General features: G+C 32.6%; 1 protein-coding gene across 1 annotated transcript in view; it reads left to right on the top strand.

Annotated features, from left to right (window-relative positions):
* SLCO6A1 (solute carrier organic anion transporter family member 6A1) overlaps positions 1–18,102 on the top strand; it is a 93,228-nt gene extending 75,126 nt beyond the window's left edge. The window contains exons 10-13 of the mRNA XM_046000931.1: positions 954–1,141; positions 13,302–13,366; positions 16,165–16,302; positions 17,966–18,102. Of these exons, the coding sequence (XP_045856887.1) occupies positions 954–1,141; positions 13,302–13,366; positions 16,165–16,302; positions 17,966–18,102 (528 nt within the window). The remainder of the gene's footprint in view (positions 1–953; positions 1,142–13,301; positions 13,367–16,164; positions 16,303–17,965) is intronic.
* The last annotated feature ends 2,750 nt before the right edge of the window (positions 18,103–20,852 follow it).

The following is a 20,852-nucleotide window of genomic DNA, read 5'->3' on the forward strand; positions in this document are numbered from 1 at the left end:
TGACATGATTTTGAATCACAGTTTTATGAATCACTCAAATTGAAGTCATCTTTGTTTCCTCTTATTCTTTAACTGGTAATCTAGTTCCATATTTCTGGTGAATTTATTATTATTATTTTTAAAGTTAGAATATTTTCAGTAGACTAGTAAGTTGCTAACTAGTCTCTGTATCACCAAGCTCTGTTTAGTTCTTTTTAGAAAATATTACCTATCCATTTTCTTTGACTTATCAACCCTAGAACAACCACCCCAAATTTTCATTTGAGACTACATCATGACTTTAATCGACTCTAGAGTCTTTTGCCTTTGTAAGTCCCTTCCCTCACTTAAAAAAAAAAATAGTGTAAAATTTCATGGTATGGGGACAAGTGTGATCCCAGCTGGATTCATTTATTTTTTCATTATTATTATTATATTCATTTTTCCTTTAATTTTAGGAGACACTAAAACTCAAACGTCTGATTGGGCCCTTAAAGTATTGTGGACCTTAGCCATTGTGCCTACTTTGCTAATAGATAACAGCCCTCATCATTACATACAAAAGTCTTATCTTTTTCTCACGGTTCCAAAACCTTTACAGTTGGGTAACTGTCCATTTTTCAAGTCCCAGCTAGAAAGCCACTTTATTCATTATCTTAATTGTCCTCATTTTATACAACTCTCCAAGAATTTTGTGCAATTGAATGTAAATAACTTTGGTGAAATTTTTTAGATTAATAGAATTTATCCAAAAAAACTCTAGTTACACACACATGCACACACATTTTGTTACATAAAATACCTAGGGCTTATCATTAATATTTCATTTCTAATAATGAATGGCAGAGTTAATGTAAGAATATTGACTCATAAAACTAGCTAGTGTCCCTGCAGTTGTTTTTATTTTGCAATAACAGGAGTATTGCTTTATGACTATATTTCAAAAAGATCCTTTCTTATTTTCATTTTCCTAGGCATACTACAATTGTTCTTGCATTCAAGAAGGATTAACAACCTTAGATGAGCAAGGTGATTTTATTGATGCTAGACCTGGGGCATGCAATACAAAGTGCTATAAATTGCCTTTGTTCATTGCTTTTATCTTCTCTACGATTTTATTTTCTGTTTTATCTAATACACCATGCACCCTGACCATCCTTCGGTATGTATATATTATTCAAAATCCTTGTTCACGAGAAAGCCAATTTTAGGAAGATTTTAGAATATTGCTATAAATGATTAACTCTTCTGTTTTGAGATAGCAACTGTAAGAAAAGAAATTGCTATATTATCAAAATTCATACATTTGCTTATTTCTCTGTTTTAACTAATTTTATTTGCTTAAGGTTTATAACTATCACATTTAGGTTCAATTAAATTTAACTTACAATGTGGTAACTTCTTATATAAGAAAACTGTCACATTGTCAAAATTCATGTATATGTTTAATTTTTTATTTTATCTAATTTGTTTACATAAAGCATATAGATAACACATTTAGCTTATCTTTAAAACTACCTGATTAACTTGATTCAATAAACCAGGAAAGTTCATAAATAGAAAATTCTTAATTATAACACAAATGTGATTTTAATGTTGATTCATTAGTTACAGGTATTTATTAAATATTTGTTTCTATATTAACCAATTTGACTATGAAAAAACATCAATGTCATTAGCAAAGGAACATGACAACTTAAAAATTTTAGAAAATCAGTACACAAGTTTTTCTAAATTAAAGCAACATTTGCTATTATTTGTACTTTTTTTTTAAGATTTTAAAAATTTATTTATTTGGCAGAGAGATCACAAGTAGGCAGAGAGGCAGGTGCATAGAGAAGAGGAAGCAGACTCCCTGCCTAGCAGAGAGTCCTATGGGGGGCTTGATCCCAGGACCCTGAGATCATGACCCGAGCCGAAGGCAGAGGCTTAACCCACTGAGCCACCCAGGCACCGCTATTTGTACTTTCTGAATATGTGAAATACATTTAGTATTTCTTTTCATCATATTAGCAAAATATTCATTTATTATTTTCAATTATTTTTTCAAGAGACTAGCATAAAACTTTAAGTCACGAGGATCAGTTTGTTCCCTGGGAAAACAGACTAGAAAACATAAATAAATGTATGCAAAAACGATTCTGAGAACTTGGGGACATGTGGTTTCTGCTTTCAATTAACTTGCAATTTAGATGGGAGACAAAAGTTGGACATACCGCTACAGTGAAGCAGCTTTTTTATCCATTCATCTGTGTTGGACTAAATTACAGAGATCAGTAAGATATATGCCTTGCCTTCAAGTTGTGTAGAGTATAGGAGGAGAAAAAACACGTAAGTATAGTGGCTACTTAACGGTGCCTAGATTGAAGCTTGGAGAGATTGATGCCGGAAAATGTGGAAGAAATGGTAATTCTTATCTAGGATGATTGGGAAGTGCTTATAGAAGGTATGGTGCTTGAACTGAGTTATGAAGATAAGTGCTTTGTTATAATGCAAGTAGATTAAGGGAAATTTCTTAACAGGAAAACTGAACAGTAAGAGTAGAGGCAAAAATGTGTGAAATATCTTGGCAAGGAATTTGTTATGACTGGAGTAGCATGATGGTAAATGAGACAGGGAGATTTGTATTCGATAAGGGTCTGATCATGCAGGGGTTTCCTTGCCATATTAACATGAATTTATGCACTAGGAGGCCATTGAAAACAATAAACTTCAGAATTAAAAGTGACCAACTATGCAATTTAGATAGTATACTTTGAAGATAGTTTAAAAAGATGAAGCTGAGGGAAAAACTAGAGAAAAAGGAAAGTATTTAAGATACCATTTTTTAATTTAATAATGGTATTTAGACATACAGGTGATGGAATATATTTGAAAAACATTTAGTTTAGCTATAAGGGCAAGATTATTTCTTTGATGTTGCTCATACAAAATATAAAAAGAATTAGGATTATGTGCAGATTTCCAATCCAGGGAGCTAAATGAATTACAGTCCATTAACTGAGATAGGAAATTCAAAAAGAGAATGCTTAGATCAAAAATAATCAGTATAATGTTAAACAAACCTTATGTAAAGTTCACGTGAAACATCCAAGCAAATATTTCCAGGAATGAGGTGAGACAGACATTAGTAATATTCCAGAAATTTAATTCTGAGTCTTCTCACTTCTCCTTGTAACTATACAAAACAATAAGGAAAATGAATAAAATAAATAAGGAAAATAAAACACACATGCCTATGTGCATATGCATGCATACACTCATGTGCTATAGTTTCTGTGTAATTATAAAATAGATAAAAATCACAATGTTTAAATTGCATGTAAGTATTGCCAAAATTGAAGCAGAATTGGAAGCCAGCTCGTAGATTCACAAAGATGTTACAAAGCCTGGCATGAAATATGGAGAAGATCTCAGGATTGACAGATCTCCTATATCTCTCCAGCATATATTTCTGCTCAGAAGGAGAAGACCCCTCCTTATTATGGAAGGTTTGGGAGCACAACCTAAGTAGCTAAATCAAGGTAGACTCTCTCTGGAAAGAATGAGAGAAAAGGCCTGGAAAATGCCCAGGAGTTCCAGACATAGCAGATCTCAAAAAGTGCCTGCAAAATGTGCCTTCTATAATTGAATGCATAACATTAGAAAACAAGAAATATGAAGAGATCTCAGAAGCCCATGGCTTGCAGTAGAAGTTCTTTTGAGGTAGACCAGAATTGGAGAGGCACAGGAGGTAGAGCCATACATAGGAATCATAGTTAAGTCCTCCCCATGTCAACAGGGGAGATAACTTTAGTTTTGAAGCTTGGAAGTCCTGCTTTATGCTCCATTATCATAACCTGTCTCTAATTTAAGAAAATTCATCTTATCATATTGTATAGCCTGGTTTCCACTTATTCAAGTGGAAAAGGAAAGGTTTCCACCTTCATACAAAATAACCATAGTAAAAGAAATGAAAGTTGTTAAACATTACTACACACAATGAAAACTCAATAGAATACTGTTACTGTGAATCAGATAAAATATAAATGTAGCTATATGTAAGTTTAAGTTAAAAATAATTTTTAAAAATATGGCCACAAAATGAGAAAATAGCTAGATAAAAGAGGTTATGGAATGCAAACTAATAAAACTCAGGAAAGAAATTGAAAGGAAACAATTCAGAAATGTGAACAAAATTACAAAGCACACAGGGAAGAAAAGACAACATAGAAACCAACTGTGGTTGAGAAAGAGGGAGAGAGAGCGGGAGGGAGAAATGGAGAATATAGAATAAAAATAAGAAACAAGTATTAGAAAAAAAGGCACAAAAATACAAGATAGGAAAAGAAGATCCAACATACACATAATTGAAGTTCCCGATGAAGAAAACCAAAACAATCCAACAATAAATCTCGGGTTAAACTTTACTGAAATGATATTTAATAAATACTGAAAGAGTAAGCAATAATAATAAATAAAGAATGTATACTGAAATATAAAATATTTACATATTAAAATGGCACATCAAGTTTCTAAGGAAACTGACTCAAAACAGTCAATTCTGAGATATATAATAGTAAAAATGTTGTATTTAGAGATGAAGAAATAGTTCTTTTGCCATCTAAAAAAGAGGAAAGCAAAAAGTTTGGCACTTGATTTCTCAACAACAACATTCACCTCTACAAAACTAGAGAGACACTTAAAAGATTGCTGAGGAAAGAAAATATGAGTTAATTATTGTGTCATCAACAAACTTCCTTACAATTATAAATAGTTTTGATGTGGCAGAACTCAGGAAATGTTGTTATGAGATACTTCTTAAGAATTGACTGCAAGACAAGTTATAACTAGCCAAGACATGATTGGGAAAACTTTGATAAAAGGTCCATTGGTGAGCATTAGCTATATTAAACAAAACGGGTTTAACTGCTTATATTTAACTAATACATCTTCTAAATATAATTAATTTATGCTAGAACTAAGACAAATACTAAGCTGAGCATAAGAGTTACAAAATAGAATGCAATGTAATTTGATTTGATAAAGTAGAAATTATATAACAAATATGGGTGAAGAAAACAGATCAAAAGAAGGACAAGCTTGTTGGATGCCTAATAGATAATAAATGAGGAGTCAAGGGAAATCTACTTTATAGACATTTTACTGAAACATAGTATATATTCAGAAGAGTGCCTATATCACTTGTATACAGTCTGGTGCATTTTTACAAAGTGAAGACAGCAATGTAACCACAATCCAGTTCAGGAAATCAATAATTATAAGTATTCCAAAAATCCTTCCAGGAATAACTTCTTTCTTGTCACCAAGTCTTTCATTCCTTAAGGTTACCATTATCCTGACTTCTATGCTGAATAGGTTAATTTGTTCTGTTTGTATTTTATGTATATAGGAGATTATTGCACATAGTCATTTGTGTCTACATTGTGTTACTCAACAGTATGTTTCTAAGAATCAATATTGTTGCATGTAAAAGAAATTATCTTCATTGCCCTATAGTATTGCTGTCCAACTGTATATTCTAAAATAATGAAATGTTTTCTATATCTGCAGTCCAAAATAGTGGTCTCTATCCACATGTGTATGTTGACATTTGAAACACAATTAAGTTGAATGAGACACTGGACTTTAATTTTTTAGTTTTAGCTGACTTAAATTCAAGTATGCATAAAGTTAATGATTACCATATTGTATAGCCTGGTTTATAGTAGTCCATTGTGTGAATATACTAAAATTTGTCCATTGTTCTATGTTTAATGTTTTCAGTTTAGGGCTGTTAGCATTGCTGTTTCCATGAACATTTTTGTACTTGTTTTTTGGGAAAGATATGAATAAATTTCTATTGAATATATATTAAAAGAACAGAATTGCTGGGTTATAGGGTTTATGTACATTAAGCCTTTTAATTTTAAAAGTATTTGCACAAATTCATTCTTCTAGCAGTCTGTTATTGGTTTTTTAACTTGAGAAATTTTGATGGGTATGTGTTAATATTTCAATGCAATTTTAAATTTCTTATTTAAAGGACTGATATGATTGAACACATCTTCTTGTACTTCTTAACCATATGAAAGTGCAATTTTTTCAAATATCTGTTTGGTTCCTTTTTCTTTTTTTACATTGGGTTGTCTGTTTATTATTGATTTGTAGGATTTCTTTCTATATTTTTTATATACCCCAAGTCGGAAATTACTTGTCATATATTCATAACAAATATTTTTTTCCAATATAATGGCTTGACTTTTTGGCTGTAATAATGTCATTTTTTGAGGGAAATAAAGTTTTGATTTTAATGTACTATTTAAGAAATATTTCCCTAAGCAGAATCATGAGAACATTTACTACATTATTTTAATAAAAGTTATGAAATAATTTAGCTGGACATTTTAAAAATATAATATAGGAATCTAGTTTCATTTTTTAATTTTATGCATACTAAAAGACTCTTCACCATTTATTTAAAGGCTATACTTACCCTGTAGCAGTGTACAAGAGATGCTATATATGTGGCTCTCTTTCTGTATCTATTCTGTTCCATTGGTTTATTTATGCTTCGTTGCACCAGTATTCCACTGTCTTAATTGTTGTATAGTTATTGTGAATATCTGTATCAGTTGTTGTTGTAAGTCCATCTTTGAGACTTTCTTGGCCATTCTTGTATTTTGAAGTGATTGAAATCCAACTAGTCAATAATAACATGATAAGATTTAAAAAATAACATTTTATTTGATAGAGAGAGAGAGTGTGCAAGAGGGAGGGGCAGAGAGAGAAAGAGAATCTTCAAGCAGACTCCCTGCAGAGCAGGGAACCTGATGTGGTGATCGATCTTATGACCCATGAGATCATAACCTGAGCCAAAGCCAAGAGTTGGATGCTTAACCAACTGAGCCACCCAGGCACACCAACATGATGAGACTTTAAACAGAAAACCTTTAAAACTATTTGAGAGAAAAAGTTATGTTAAGACCTACTGGCATCACTGTTTGGGTTTGGTTATCTCCAGAAATGATTGAAGTTTTACATGTTTAAAAAAAAAAAAAAACTATTTGAGAGAATTGCTATACTTAACACACTGAGTTTTATGAGGCATAATTCCTTCTCTTATTTAAATCCTCATTTATTTCTTCTAATAATTTTTCAGGATTCATTCCTAGGTAATTAATGTTATCATACCTAGTATAGTATAGTATAGTATAGTATAGTTGTTTGTTGTTGGTATGAAGAATGCAATTCACTCTTGTACTTTGATCTTGTATTGACTATGCTTATATTAATTTCTATTGGTTGGTTGGTAATTTAACTTGAGATTTTCTGTGTATATAATGCTGATCTGCAAATAGTGATTTTTATTCTTTTCAACCCTTATACCTTTCTTCTTTCCAGATTAAGCTATCCTATACAGTGTTGAATAGATGCAGTGATAGTTACTGTCTTTGTTTTTTATGTGCATCATGATGATGACTTTTGATATTTCAGTCATGACGATTTTTGAGATATGAAATTAGCTATAAATTTTATCATTAAGTGTAGTATTGATAACTGTCTTTCAGAATAAGCCAATTTTCTTTCATTTCTCATTCACTAAGACTTTTTTCTCTAAGTCTTTTTTTTTTTTAAAGATTTTATTTATTTATTTGACAGAGAGAGATCATAAGTAGGCAGAGAGGCAGGCAGAGAGAGTGAGAGGGAAGCAGGCTCCCTGCTGAGCAGAGAGCCCGATGTGGGACTTGATCCCAGGACCCTGAGATCATGACCTGAGCCGAAGGCAGCGGCTTAAACCACTGAGCCACCCAGGCGCCCTCTAAGTCTTTTTTAATGAATAAATTTTGAAATACATTTGATGCATATATTGAGATGATCACAATATCATATTTCTACTTTATTCTAGGAATAAATTGGACTTGGTCAGTTGCTTGATTCATTTTGCTAATATTTTGTTTAGTATTTTTGCATCTTTCTTCATGACTAAGGTTACCTTATAATTTTTCCTTCTTATTAATACGTTTGTCAGGTTTTGACCTTAATGTTCTGGTCTCATGAAATGAGTTGGGAAATATTTCCTTTTTTTTGGTATCTGGGCTATTTTATGAAGGTGTGTTTAAATTTGTTGTTGTTGTCGTTGTTAAATCTTTGGAAGAAATCACTTGTGTTGTCACCTGGGCAGGGAAATTTCTCTGTGGGGTTTCAGATTAAAAATGGAATGCCTCTGTGTGTGTGTGTGTGTGTGTGTGTGTGAGAGAGAGAGAAGGAGAAAGAAGCTAATCAATCTTTTTGATTTTAATTTTTACTTTTCATCATTTCACTTTTATGCTTGTTATATTTTTATTTTATTCACATATACCTTCTGTATATTGATATATATTCTTTTTCTATCCAAATGTGAATATAGCTGTATCCCAAAAGTCTTAATATGTATTTTTTGCATTCTTTCAATTTAAGTATGACTTTCAATGTAATTTTTTTATTTAAGCCATATCTTGTTTAGAAGTGTATAGTTTAATTTCTAAACATTTGAATTTTTTTTATATATCTTATATTTGTATATAATATAAACATAATTAATATTCCATTTATTTTTAGATTGAGCCCACTGTGTTCAGGGAACATAATTTTATGTTTTCTTCCTTGAAAATTTCTTTGGACTCACACATTATTTAAGACCTTTTTTATTATGGTGCATTTGTCCATTATTGCATCATTTTTGCTGTATATATTTTGAGGCTATATTAGTTGAAAAAAATTTGAATTGCTACAACTTGTTTTATTGATCCTTTAGAAATATTCTAATATTCTTTTTATCTCTAATAACTTCTTGTTTCAGAATTACTTTTTCTCACTTTAATATTGTTTTATCTACAATATTTCCATTAGCATAATATACATTTTTCCATTCTATTACTTTCAATAATTCTCTGATTATACATATTTAAGGTATCTACTAAGCAGTCTGTAGTTGCCTTTTAAAAAAATTCCAGTCTAATATCTTGGTTTTTAAACTAGACTATGTAGACTATTAAATTAAGAATAATTGGTGATATGTTTAGATATTTGTCTCATTTTAGTATTTACTTTACTATATTTTCCACTCATTCTTTTAGTTCTTTACTTCTTTTGCATTATTTTTAGCTTTCATTATTTTCCTTTTATTATTTTGCTAATTATGTATTATTTTATTCTTCTTATAGTGGTCAAGACATAAGAGTATATATGGTTTCTTAGAGTCAAATTAAATTAGTAGTTTTGCCACTTTCTGGATAATTCAAGGACCTAAGAATACTTTAACTCCATTAACTTTCTTCCAAATCTCTGTTATTGTTGTCGTATATTCTGGTGCTACACAAATTTTACAATCTAATGGATGTAATTTTATGTATATATTTAATATCATATTATCAGAACCTCTTTGTATTTTCCTGCATTTTTTCTTTCTTCAGAGATCATTTCTTTCCTCAAAAGAATTCTTTTACTGTGGGTCTGATGGAAATGAATTTTGTTCTTTTTGTTTGCTTGTTTAAAAATGTCTTTAATTCACCTTTATTAAAAAAATGAATAGGGAGGAGCTCTATTTTTATGCAGGAAAAGATCTTGAGAATATATTGTTACACGAAAAAATCAAGTACAGAAGAGTGAATATAGTATGCTACCTTCTGTGAAGAAAGAAATACAGAGATATGCATATACAATTATTTGTATTTGCATAAAGAACACTAGATATAAGCAAGAAAGAAGTTAAAATGGTAGCCTAAAGGTAGCCCAAAGGAATGGGGTAGAAATAGAGGTAGATGAAGGCAGGGATAGAGCAAGCAAGTTTCTCCAGCATATTCTCTGTTTTGCTTTCCAAATCATGTAATTACACCACAGATGCAACAAAAAAAGTTTAATTTTAAAAATACAGTAAGATTCAGAACCAAAGACATAAATTGTGAATTCTCTGACAAACAAATGATAAGGAAAGTCAAGGAAGAGAGGTAGCATGGAGTACTTTGTAGCAGGCCAATCATCCTATAGAGCGCAATTAGAAAAACTGGGTTAAAGGATAAAAAATCATGTATTCAATGGCAGGAAAAATGACAGAGGACTAGAGGGATTAAAATTCTAGAGAGAGCAGAAGTTTTTAGAAGTAAACTGGAGATCTAAAGCTATCCCTGAGGTTCTTGCCAATTGTTGATGAAGGCCAGCAGCTGACAGTCTGGACTAGGTCCAGGCAGGGAGTCACTGCTGGGGACAAGCAAACTGGTAGAGTTTTTGGGGATCACGTGGGACTAAGAATGACAGAATTATTTTTTCCTCTGGAGAAATTAGTTAAAATCTGAGATGTGTGAGGCTGAAGTCTAAACAGAAAACTACCATGACTTATCTGTATCTCTCCATGAAGATGTTCATTAATAAAAATAATATAAAATAAAATGGTAAAATACATCAGAAATTTTAAAATGTAAGTGGATTAAAATCAGATTTACAAGTTTAACCAAGTAAATAAATAAATAATAGTTGAAATAAAGGAAAACAGGAAAATAACTTAAAAGAAAAGAAAAATTAGTTCTTCAGTTCTTTCCCTTCCGTCCCACATTTAAAAAGTAATGTTTATGTCTTCTCAGCTATGATAGTTGCCAGAGATTCAAGCAAGAAGGTAGATGAGAACTTTAAAGAAAAATGTAAAATAAAAGAGAGATAAAAGTATCCAGTTCCCTGCTGCACTGGTAGCCGTTGGAGGGTGGCAAGAAAAGCAGCAAAAAAATAAAATAAAATAAATTTTAAAAGTGTGTTTTTACTAGTAAGCAGTTATAATATTAAAACACATTGCAAAGAAAATGCAGGGAAATGAAATGAGAAAATTATACGACAACCTAACTCAGTCCAAGGATTCAGACAGGGTGTTCTGGAAGAACTGACCTTTAAGCTGAGACCTAAACGTTAGGGGCTGAGTATTTCACACAGTGGCAACATAGGTAAAGAGTCTAAGTGGGGGAAGCAGCTTCATAAGATTGTTGTGTCATCGAATGTCATGAACAGGAAGGATGATAAGGGCAAAAATGTGGTGTAAGGTGGTGTGTAATGAGACTGATGTGATCAGGCTGACCTTTGTAAAGTTTTCTGCAATTCTAGATGTTACCATAAGAACAAGGAGAAGGTCTTGAAAGATCCTACTGGGGCAGTGAAATGATTGGAATTTCAAAGTAAAAAAAAAAAAAAATCACTTTAGCTGTTCCGTGTAAAGTAGACTGAAAGGATAAGGATGGTTGTTGGGGGATATATTAAGAAGTCATTTCTTTTTTTTAAGGGGTAAGATACAGCCTTGGAATAGGCCAGTAATCTTAGAGATACTTTTTTTTTTAATCAAAGAATGATATGAAAAAGCTGTATTTAAAAAAAATCACAGTATTTGGTTATTGAATCTGGTCAGTGAGGAAAATGGGTATCAAGGATGCCTCTTCACATTTTGGGCTTGGACATTGCATGATGGTGGATGACAGTTCCACTTCTTGTGATAGGGAACACTAGGGGAAGAACAGCTTTTGTGCAAAACAGTAACTTAAGTCTAGAACTGATGTCTTTTAAGAAAGATATGGAGTGAAAATATAAATTTAGAAGTCATAAGAGATAGTAGAAGTTGCTTTTTTACATTTTGGAAGAGTACTAATGAATGTTTTGTTTATTCCATGAAATTCTGAAATCATTTTATCATAGCCTTACTTTATTAGATGATGTACAAAAAAATTCTCTTCATTGGTAAAAGAGACTCATTTTCCATTAAATATTTTTAATACATTTCTATTATTCATTTTGTGCTGTCCGTTCAAGTGATTATGGAAAATCCTAGGAATCATTGCTCTTTTCATCTTGTTTTATATATATCAGAAAGATGGTTATAATCAAAATGAAGATACATAAATACATCTTAATGATTATACTTGAGTTATGGTCAACTCTATCTATGCTTCTGAAAGCAACGATAAGCCATGTAAGAAAACTACCTATGCTAAATGAAGAAGAACACACAATTAAAGTTAGGGTTATTATTCATTTTTCCACATTATACCAAGACCTATACCAAAGTGTGGTTCTAAAATGTGACACTTTCTTTTTCCTCCTTAAGAATCTGCCCATTATAGAAATGTAAGTTATTTTTTTATTTAAAAATGTCATTCTCTTTTGAGGATTGGTTTATTTGTTTTCATTTTCCTAGTAGTAAACATCTAAGGAAAGAATGTATATTTTCACCAGGTTGATATGGGTAGAATTACCTCACTTTTAGTAAAATAGCCACAAAATATTGTAGGTTTGCTACATTTTAGTAAATTGAGTCAGTTTGGATGAAAATACTGGTCCTACTAGTTTCTTGTTCAAGTTCGAGAGCAAGGAAACAAAGGGTAAGCATAGAGTTTGTTTAAAATAAAATGTAGCTCTTATTTTTTTTTTTACTTCCTAGTATGTTCAGAGATTGATTTTTTAATTGTATTTTCATTTTCCAAACTAGCATGTGGCATTATGCATGTTTTAAAACAAAAGGTTCATTTTCTTATATTTGGGAAAGTTATCTTTTGTTTATTTTAGCTTTTGAATAGGGAGGGTATCAGTCAGAGGTCCAGTAGGAAGACGAAATCACCTTCCAATTAGGACAATTTCAGCAAGGTTGTAGAAAGTGACTATTTAAAATGTGGGTGGAGTATAAGAAATCACATGGTATAGTATAGTACCTCTGGTCTGTTACCACTGGCTAGAGGAAAACAGGGATAGGAAGAAGAGAGACCTGTAGAGGGACTGCTTTGCCTAGGGACCAAGTCAACCTATTATAACTCTGCAGAGAGCCTTGACCTCACTTTCCTTCCTTACTCTGGAGCATCCAATTCGCAAACGCTAACTAGAGGACAGAAAGCAAGAGAGCCTACTTATTTAGTACATTTAGGTCCGCCTTCCAAGACAGAGAGAAAGGAGTAATGTAGGGAGTGGATCTCACAGGGGCAAAAAGAAGAAATCTTAAACAGTGGGTATGCCCCTCAAAATGGAAAAGATAAGTGTGAGAGTTAGTGCTAAGTCTTCTTCAGCAAACGAGAAAGAGGCTGGGGCAGAAGGTTTGGTCCACAAATGCTTCCTCCTTGTGGAGAGCAAGAAGCTTTGGAATCAGTGGGCAAGGGGCAGGATATGAAGAAATTGAAGGAGTGGTGCTTCTTTGATTCACCTGAATGAACTCTGTGAACTGGCTAAAGATTCTTAGTTTAACTGACACACAGGAAAAAAAAAAAAGTATCTTGAACCTAGCAAACATTCTCTATAGATAATAATAATGATGTTTTAGTAATATCATTACTACTTGCTTGCAGGATTGTATCAGACAATCAACGTTCTTTGGCCTTGGGTTTGACCTATGTGATTTTGAGAATATTTGGTATGGACTTTTGGCAATCTTTTATTACACCGAATTGTTAATTTTTTTTATGTGTGTCTGCATGTATATTTGGAATTTCAAATAAATAATAATGGTTAACTGACACAAAACAAGTGATTGGGGGAGCTTCTTTGCAGAATTTAGGAGATGATATTTATGTTAAAAAGACAATACCTAATGCAAAGCCCATCCTGTCATATAAAATATGTATTAATATTATATTTGATTAAACAATCTATTTGATTAGAGGTATACTCATCAAGCTCCTAAAAGTGGTTTGGTAGGCTGAAACCAAACATATAACCACAGGATTGCTTGCATGTTTGGAAAGTCACTAACCTAAACTAGTGCTTTTAAACATTTTCATGACCAAAGACTCTGACTCTGATGTTTTCAAGGATTTATAGCTAAAGAAAAAACTGGTTTTGCTGAGGGTAAAGCACTTTGTACTTCAGGCTTTCTTAATAGCAAAAACTAGCTTTCCAAATCTACATTATGACTATATCAGCACCCCCAGTTCAAAATATTGATTAAAAATATTAATAGAAAAAAATATTAATAGGACAAAGAAACAAGATTGAACTGGATTGAAGACTGAAAGATATATGATAAATGAAGTCAGGAATATAGAAAAATTGGGGTGCCTGGGTGGCTCATTGTGTAAAGCCTCTGCCTGCGGCTCAGGTCATGATCTCAGGGTCCTGGGGTGGAGCCTGGCATTGGGCTCTCTGCTCAGCAGGGAGCCTTCTTCCCTTCCTCTCTCTCTGCCTGCCTCTCTACCTACTTGTGATTTCTGTCTGTCAAATAAATAAATAAAATCTTTAAAAAAAAAGAATGTAGAAAAAATTAAGTATGGTTTTGATGGAGATCCCAAGAAATAATTTTATAACTAGATCAGTATGAGAGGTTAAAATTGCTTTTTTAATCAGGAAAAATTAGAGCATATTCTTGTGTGAATAATGACCCATTAGATAAGGACAGATTTTTTTTTAAGATTTTATGTATTTATTTGAGAGAGAGAGAGCATGAGACAGGGAGAGGGAGAAAGGGAGAGGGAAAAGCAGGCTCTGCAATGAGCAGGGAGCCCAGTGCGGGATCCTGTCCTGAGCCGAAGGCAGACTAAGGCAGACACTTATCCTTAACTGACTGAGTTACACAGGTGCCCAAGGTCAACTTTTTTTTTTTTAATTAACATATAATGTATAATTTGTTTCAGGGGTACAGGTCTGTGAATCATGTCTTACACATTTCACACAATTCATAGCACTCACCATAGCACATACCCTCCCCCATGTCCATAACCCAGCCACCCATCCCCCACCTGCCCCCACTCCCGCCCCCACCCCCCAGCAACCCTCAGTTTGTTTCCTGAGATTACTAGTCTCTTATGGTTTGTCTTCTTCTCTGATTTCTTCTTGTTTCATTTTTCCTTCCCTCCCCCCCAGGACCCCGCCACCCCAAGGACAACCCCAAGGGCGAAGGAACATGAGAAGCACCAAGTATATAAATAGTTTCTGCATCAGAAAGGAAGCCAGGGAGACTAATACATTTTTGATGGAAGAGGGTGGAATATGATATTTTAGATACAGACTGACTCTATATCTAACAGATTTTGCCAACAGAGAGTTTGAAGCAGAGGACAGAGATTATCTGATTTACATTTAAAAGATAACTACTTCTGAGGGGGAAATACTTACAGAAGATAAATGTGGAGGAAAAAAAGGCTTCTGCTGAAGTCCAAGTCAGAATTATATTAAATTGGATTCTGGGGGTTGTAAAAGAGACATAGAAATCAAGATATGTCTAGAGTTAGTGTCACAGAGATTTATTATCATGGGTTGGAAAAATAATGATGAAAAGTAGAAAAAAATGAACAGGAGGCCTGAGTTTTTCATCTTGAGCAACTGTAAACAGAGTGTTAACACTCAATGAGATTGGGAAAATTGGTGATGGATAGTGATCTTTGGTAGGAATCAAGTCATGAAGCATGAGGGCCCTGATTGAAGGAAGATGGTTAAGACATGTTAGTTCTGAGATCCTTTTTCTAGTATCTTTGGGGTGGCTTTTTTCCCCCTAAGATTTTATTTTGAAGTCCTCTCTACATCAGACTGGGGCTCGAACTCATAACCCCAAGGTCAAGAGTCTTATGCTTCACCAGCTGAGCCAGCCTGACTCCCCACTGACTTTTTTTAAAAGTGACTTTTAATTCAATTTTAACTGAAATTGTTGCTGAGCAGATTTGTCTCTGAGTATACAGAGATTTACCTCAGGCAGCACACAATTGTTCCTCTGGATTAGAGGTTCTCTGAATTTAGGGGGTGCTACAAACATACCGAAGCATTTACATTTTCAGTTATTTCTGTCAATATCTTGATAACAGATGTATATTGGATTATGAAGCTAAGTTATCATTGAAAATTTCACAATTTGAAATATTTGGAGGTACACTGAGTTCACAAAAATAGTATTTAATATCTCTTTTAAACACTTTCTCCTAAATTTTTAATTGAAAAATTAAAAGTTTTGAGATGTCAACTGCATAACAATATGTCCACCATTATAAAAATATGAAAGATACTAATTTTTTATACCTGCAGAGATAAGGATTTTTTAAAAAAAATACAATCATTGTTTCCAGTTATTAGTAATTCTATTTGTAAGTAAACTCTTAGCTAGTTTTAAATGCTATATTTAAATGTGATGATGACTAAATATATGTCTAATTTTAGAATAAAAGCATTCTTATCCCTACCTGTGGTATTTTCATGGAAAATTTACAATTATTGCATTTTTCATAGCGACCATACCTGGACCAATAGTTTTTAAACTGGCAGGAGACTCTTCTTGTCTATTTCGGGAGACTGAACACTGTAAAAGGAAAGGAGATTGTTGGAGCTATGATAAGAAAAAAATGTCCTACCTTATGGTAGGAATATGTAAGTAATACCTATTGAAGAAATATAGGAAAGTATAATTGTTTTAAAATGTATAGTTGTTTATAGTAATGTACAGTAATAAATTGAACAAATGGATACTTTGATGTAAATATATAATAAGAAGACATATATAAGAAGCCTTATTATATAGAAAAAGTTTTATAGTATCTGTGTGAATATTTGAGTCACTCCACTGTACACGATAGTTTTATGTTACTCCTGAATAAAGGGTGTTAATTAGCAAAATTTCAATTTAGGAAGCAATTTTGTCCATATACATATACAACCAAGTTGTCTGACCTTGTGACCATTTCCATTTCCATAGTAAAGGATTGATAATTAAAAATTATTTTTCACACTCTTAAAGAACATCAAGATATTTTATACTAATTACATGTAAGTTTCACTGTTTCTTTTGCTCAGTGTTACAATAACCCACATAGCAAGCATTCATTATTTGTTGAATAAATCAGAGATATGGAGAATTGGGATGCTATGGTAGTATGGGCTATGGCCAGTGTTGAGAAAGTCCAAATATGCTTGTATTACTTTGGAAAGTTAACTAGCTCTTCCTGGATCTCAATTTATTAATCTGTAAAATGAAGATGTTGGACTACATAGTTTCTGAAATCTTGGTCACTGCTAACATTCAGTGATTTTGTTGCATAATGTCGTTGGTGTGATAAATACTTAGAAGTGTTTATATGTTTTGTGATTTTAATGAGTGGGTTCATTAATTCAAAGAAACACATAGTAACAGACTCTACTATTTAACAGTAACAGATACCTCTGTGATAAAGTATACAGTGTGCCTTGTAATTCAAAAGTCAGTTATCTAGCAAGCTTAGTCTACATTAAGCACTAAGTAAAATTTTAAAAAACAATTAAAAATTAAAAAATGGGGTACCTGGGTGGCTCAGTGTGTTAAAGCCTCTGCCTTCAGCACAGGTCATGATCCCAGGGTCCTGGGATGGAGCCCGCATTGGGCTCTCTGCTCAGCAGGGAGCCTGTTTCCTCCCCCTCCCGCCTCCCCCGCCTTCTCTGTCTACTTGTGATCTCTGTCAAATAAATAAAAAATCTTAAAAAAAAAAAAAATGACATTTAAGTAGTTAAAATTTATCAGAGATAATTGAACAAAACTAGGCATTGTTCATAATTAAGTCCTCTTAAGACACTGCTGAGCCTTTTAATTTTTATTTTAGATATAACTGTAGCACACTTATCTATTTTCAAACAGCACATAATTGAGAAAGCTGGTGAACTGCTAGAGAACCGGCCAAGGAGCTATTAACAGGAGATGACAATAATAAAGAAATAGGGAATTAAGTCACAAAGGACAAACACAGGAAACTACAATAGGAATATGCTTTTGTGGCAATTTAGTGTCAACTAGTCCATTTTGAGGAAGTGAAATAATTAAAAGAAATAATTAAAAGATAGGGCTGTTTCTTTAAGAAATCTAAAAGTTTTTATAAACATTAAAAAAGTCTCCTTTAAATTACTTGACATACATTTATGACAATTACATTTTACAATTGCAAAATTGATATTTTATAGAGATGAAATATACTTACTTTTTCTTTGGTATTTGGCATTTTTTCCACAAATATTTTCACTCTAATTAGATTGATACATCTGATGCTTGTATTTTTTTTTAATTTAGGTTCTGTTTGCAAAGTATTCGCTATCTTCTTCACTGCTATTGCATATTGCCTATATAAATATATATCAAAGAAAGACGGTGACAGCCTGCATATACCTGTAAAGAGTCTAAAAGTTAAAAAAAAGGGAAAGAAGTGATTTATAATTGGATCATCAATGTTGAAGAATTATACACTGTCAGTCCATCAATGTAATGTTATATTAATAAAATTTGAAATAATTGCAATATAGCTACATGTTTAATAAATGAATGTGATTCATGTGACCCCATAAGTTTTATTATAATTTGAGTACAAATATAATAACATAGTCTCTGTTTTAGATTTTTAAAAGATACTGTAAAATACACATTTAATGCTTTCAATAGAGAATACTTTGAAAGAAGAAGATGAAGCAGAAGTGGGAAAACACATGTAAGTTAATTCTGACTACAGTGATATCCTTATATATTAGTTATTAGACTTTGTTGATGTAGGACTCCTTAGGTTTCATATAGTTTATTCTTATTACTTTTCATTTGGGCTGTGGATATTTGTTTTTCTATAATTTTTTCAAAATAACATTAGATTTATCAATCCAGTTAATATCATAAAAATTTAAATTAATGTCATGCTTTTTTACCAAAAGAAGCTAGTATAAAACATTATAAAAAATGTCATTTTATTTATCTTTTATTTCACCACAGAGAGTTTTCTTCAAAAACTTTCTGTGGTCAGTTGGCTAATTTGCAATATACATTTTTATGTTCCCTTAATTTTATTAGACACAAAATTCAGTATGATCATATATTTTTACTTTGGTCTTAGTTTTATTGATAATCACTGTCTGATACCTGAACTTGTTTTCATTTTTGTGCTTTTATATTTCATTGTATGATCATTATAATTGTTCCATGTGAGATTATATTCAAATTTCAATGTAGGAAATGTGTCAACATTTCTGGAATTTTTCTTAACCTTAAATGTGTTCCTCTAAAGAGTTTTTCTTAGAATTACTTCACATATCATTGTACATCCATCCAAATTATATAGCAATCTTCTAAATATTGGAGTAAAAATCAAATTTTTATAAAACAAAAACTTCTTTACATTATTTCCATTGTTTTGTAGGAAGAAGAAACAACTGACAAAATTTCTCCTTTATTATACATATTAGCCAATGACCCTGTTTTAAGGGTAGACATTGTCCTATTCTTCACTTTGTTTCCCTTTCTCCAGATTTTAATTTAAATTCCAGGTAGTCAACATACAGTGTAATATTGGTTTCAGGTGTAGAATTTAGCGATTTCTGACTTACATACAACACCCAGTGCTCATCACAAGTGCCCTCCTTAATCCCCATCACCTATTTAACCCATCCCACATGCACTCCCCCCCCCCTCCCCGCCCACAGCAAGCAACCCTCGGTTTGTTGTCCATAGTTAAGATTGTTTCTTGGTTTGCCTCTTCCCCCCGCCCCATGCTCATTTGTTTTGTATCTTGAATTCCACATATGAGTGAAATCATTTGGTATTTGTCTTTCTCTAAGTTATTTAGCTTAGCATAATCCTTTCGAGCTCCTTCAACATCTGCAAATGGCCACGGTATTGGCTGGCAGAAGAAAATGTGAAGTGTAAGTATTCATATTTTATTATATATCATTATTCCTTAACTTCAGCATGCATTTATGAAAACCTATATACTAGTCTTTATGTGAAATTCTGCTTGAGTGCTTGACTCACTCTTCTCTTTGGACCAGTAGGATTGGAGAATATCTGTGGATCAGAGTTTGAAACAGGAGTTTCTCCTTTAAAGATTCTACAAGGTCTGTTGCTGTGCCCTATATTCAGAAAAGAAAAATCACACATGATGTTTACCTAAGTCGTAGAAATGTATCTATAGTGATCTGTATTTCCATAATAGAATACCTTCTTATGAAACATGTCTCATGTTTTTAAAGTGCATGGGAATTGAGAGGCAGGGTGGGGGGTTTTAGGGGGTAGGGAAGGAACAAATGAAACAAGATGGGATCGGGAGAGAGACAAACCATAAGAGACTCTTAATCTCACAAACAAACTGTGGGCTGTTTGGGGGGGGTGGGAGGGTGGGGATAGGGTGGTTGGGTTATGAACATTGGGGAGGGTATGTGCTGTGGTGAGTGCTGTGAAATTTGTAAGCCTGATGATTCATAGACCTGTACCCCTGGGACAAATAATACATTATATGTTAATAAAAATAATAAAAAAAAACAAAGTGCCTGGGATTTTAGACATCAGTATAGTTTTAGGTTATTCATTTCCTTAATATTTTTCTGTCTAAAGATATTATCTGAAAATTTATACAACCAGGAAATAAAGGTAAAGTAATAACACTTAGATCCATTCTGAAGGTGCTTGATGCCTGTGTGTGGATGTGTATATATTATATATAGATCTGTCCTGTTTTCAAAAAAAAAAAAAAAGGTAAAACAAAATTACAGTAATTTGGGGAGTAGTGTTAAGACTTTAAATTTGATGATAGCTTTGATACAAAAGACCATTTGTTTCTGTCACAAAGTAGTGTGTAATAGATGGCTAAAGAGGAAAATGATGGAAGTATAACCCGGAAGTTTCATTGGTTAATGCAAAGTTAGCAGCTTTTGAAACAATCAGGGGAATCTTTCTTACTGTTACACAAAACCTCAACAATAAATGAAATCTTAAGAAAAAAACGGCTAAAAATCCTACAGTAGTACCTTCCTCTGGAATCAGTTTTGAATAGTTTGATGCTATGGAGAATCGTTATGCTTTTTACAATGTTACTGTATCCAGTGAGGCTGCAAGTGCAGGTAAAGAAGATATTTCTAAATATTTTTATTTCTCGTAAGACTGACTTCTGTTGGGAATAGGTGTCCTCAAGGAGCTGTATCTC

This window comes from Meles meles, chromosome 3 (assembly GCF_922984935.1).
Source record: "Meles meles chromosome 3, mMelMel3.1 paternal haplotype, whole genome shotgun sequence".
Classification (NCBI taxonomy): domain Eukaryota; kingdom Metazoa; phylum Chordata; class Mammalia; order Carnivora; family Mustelidae; genus Meles; species Meles meles.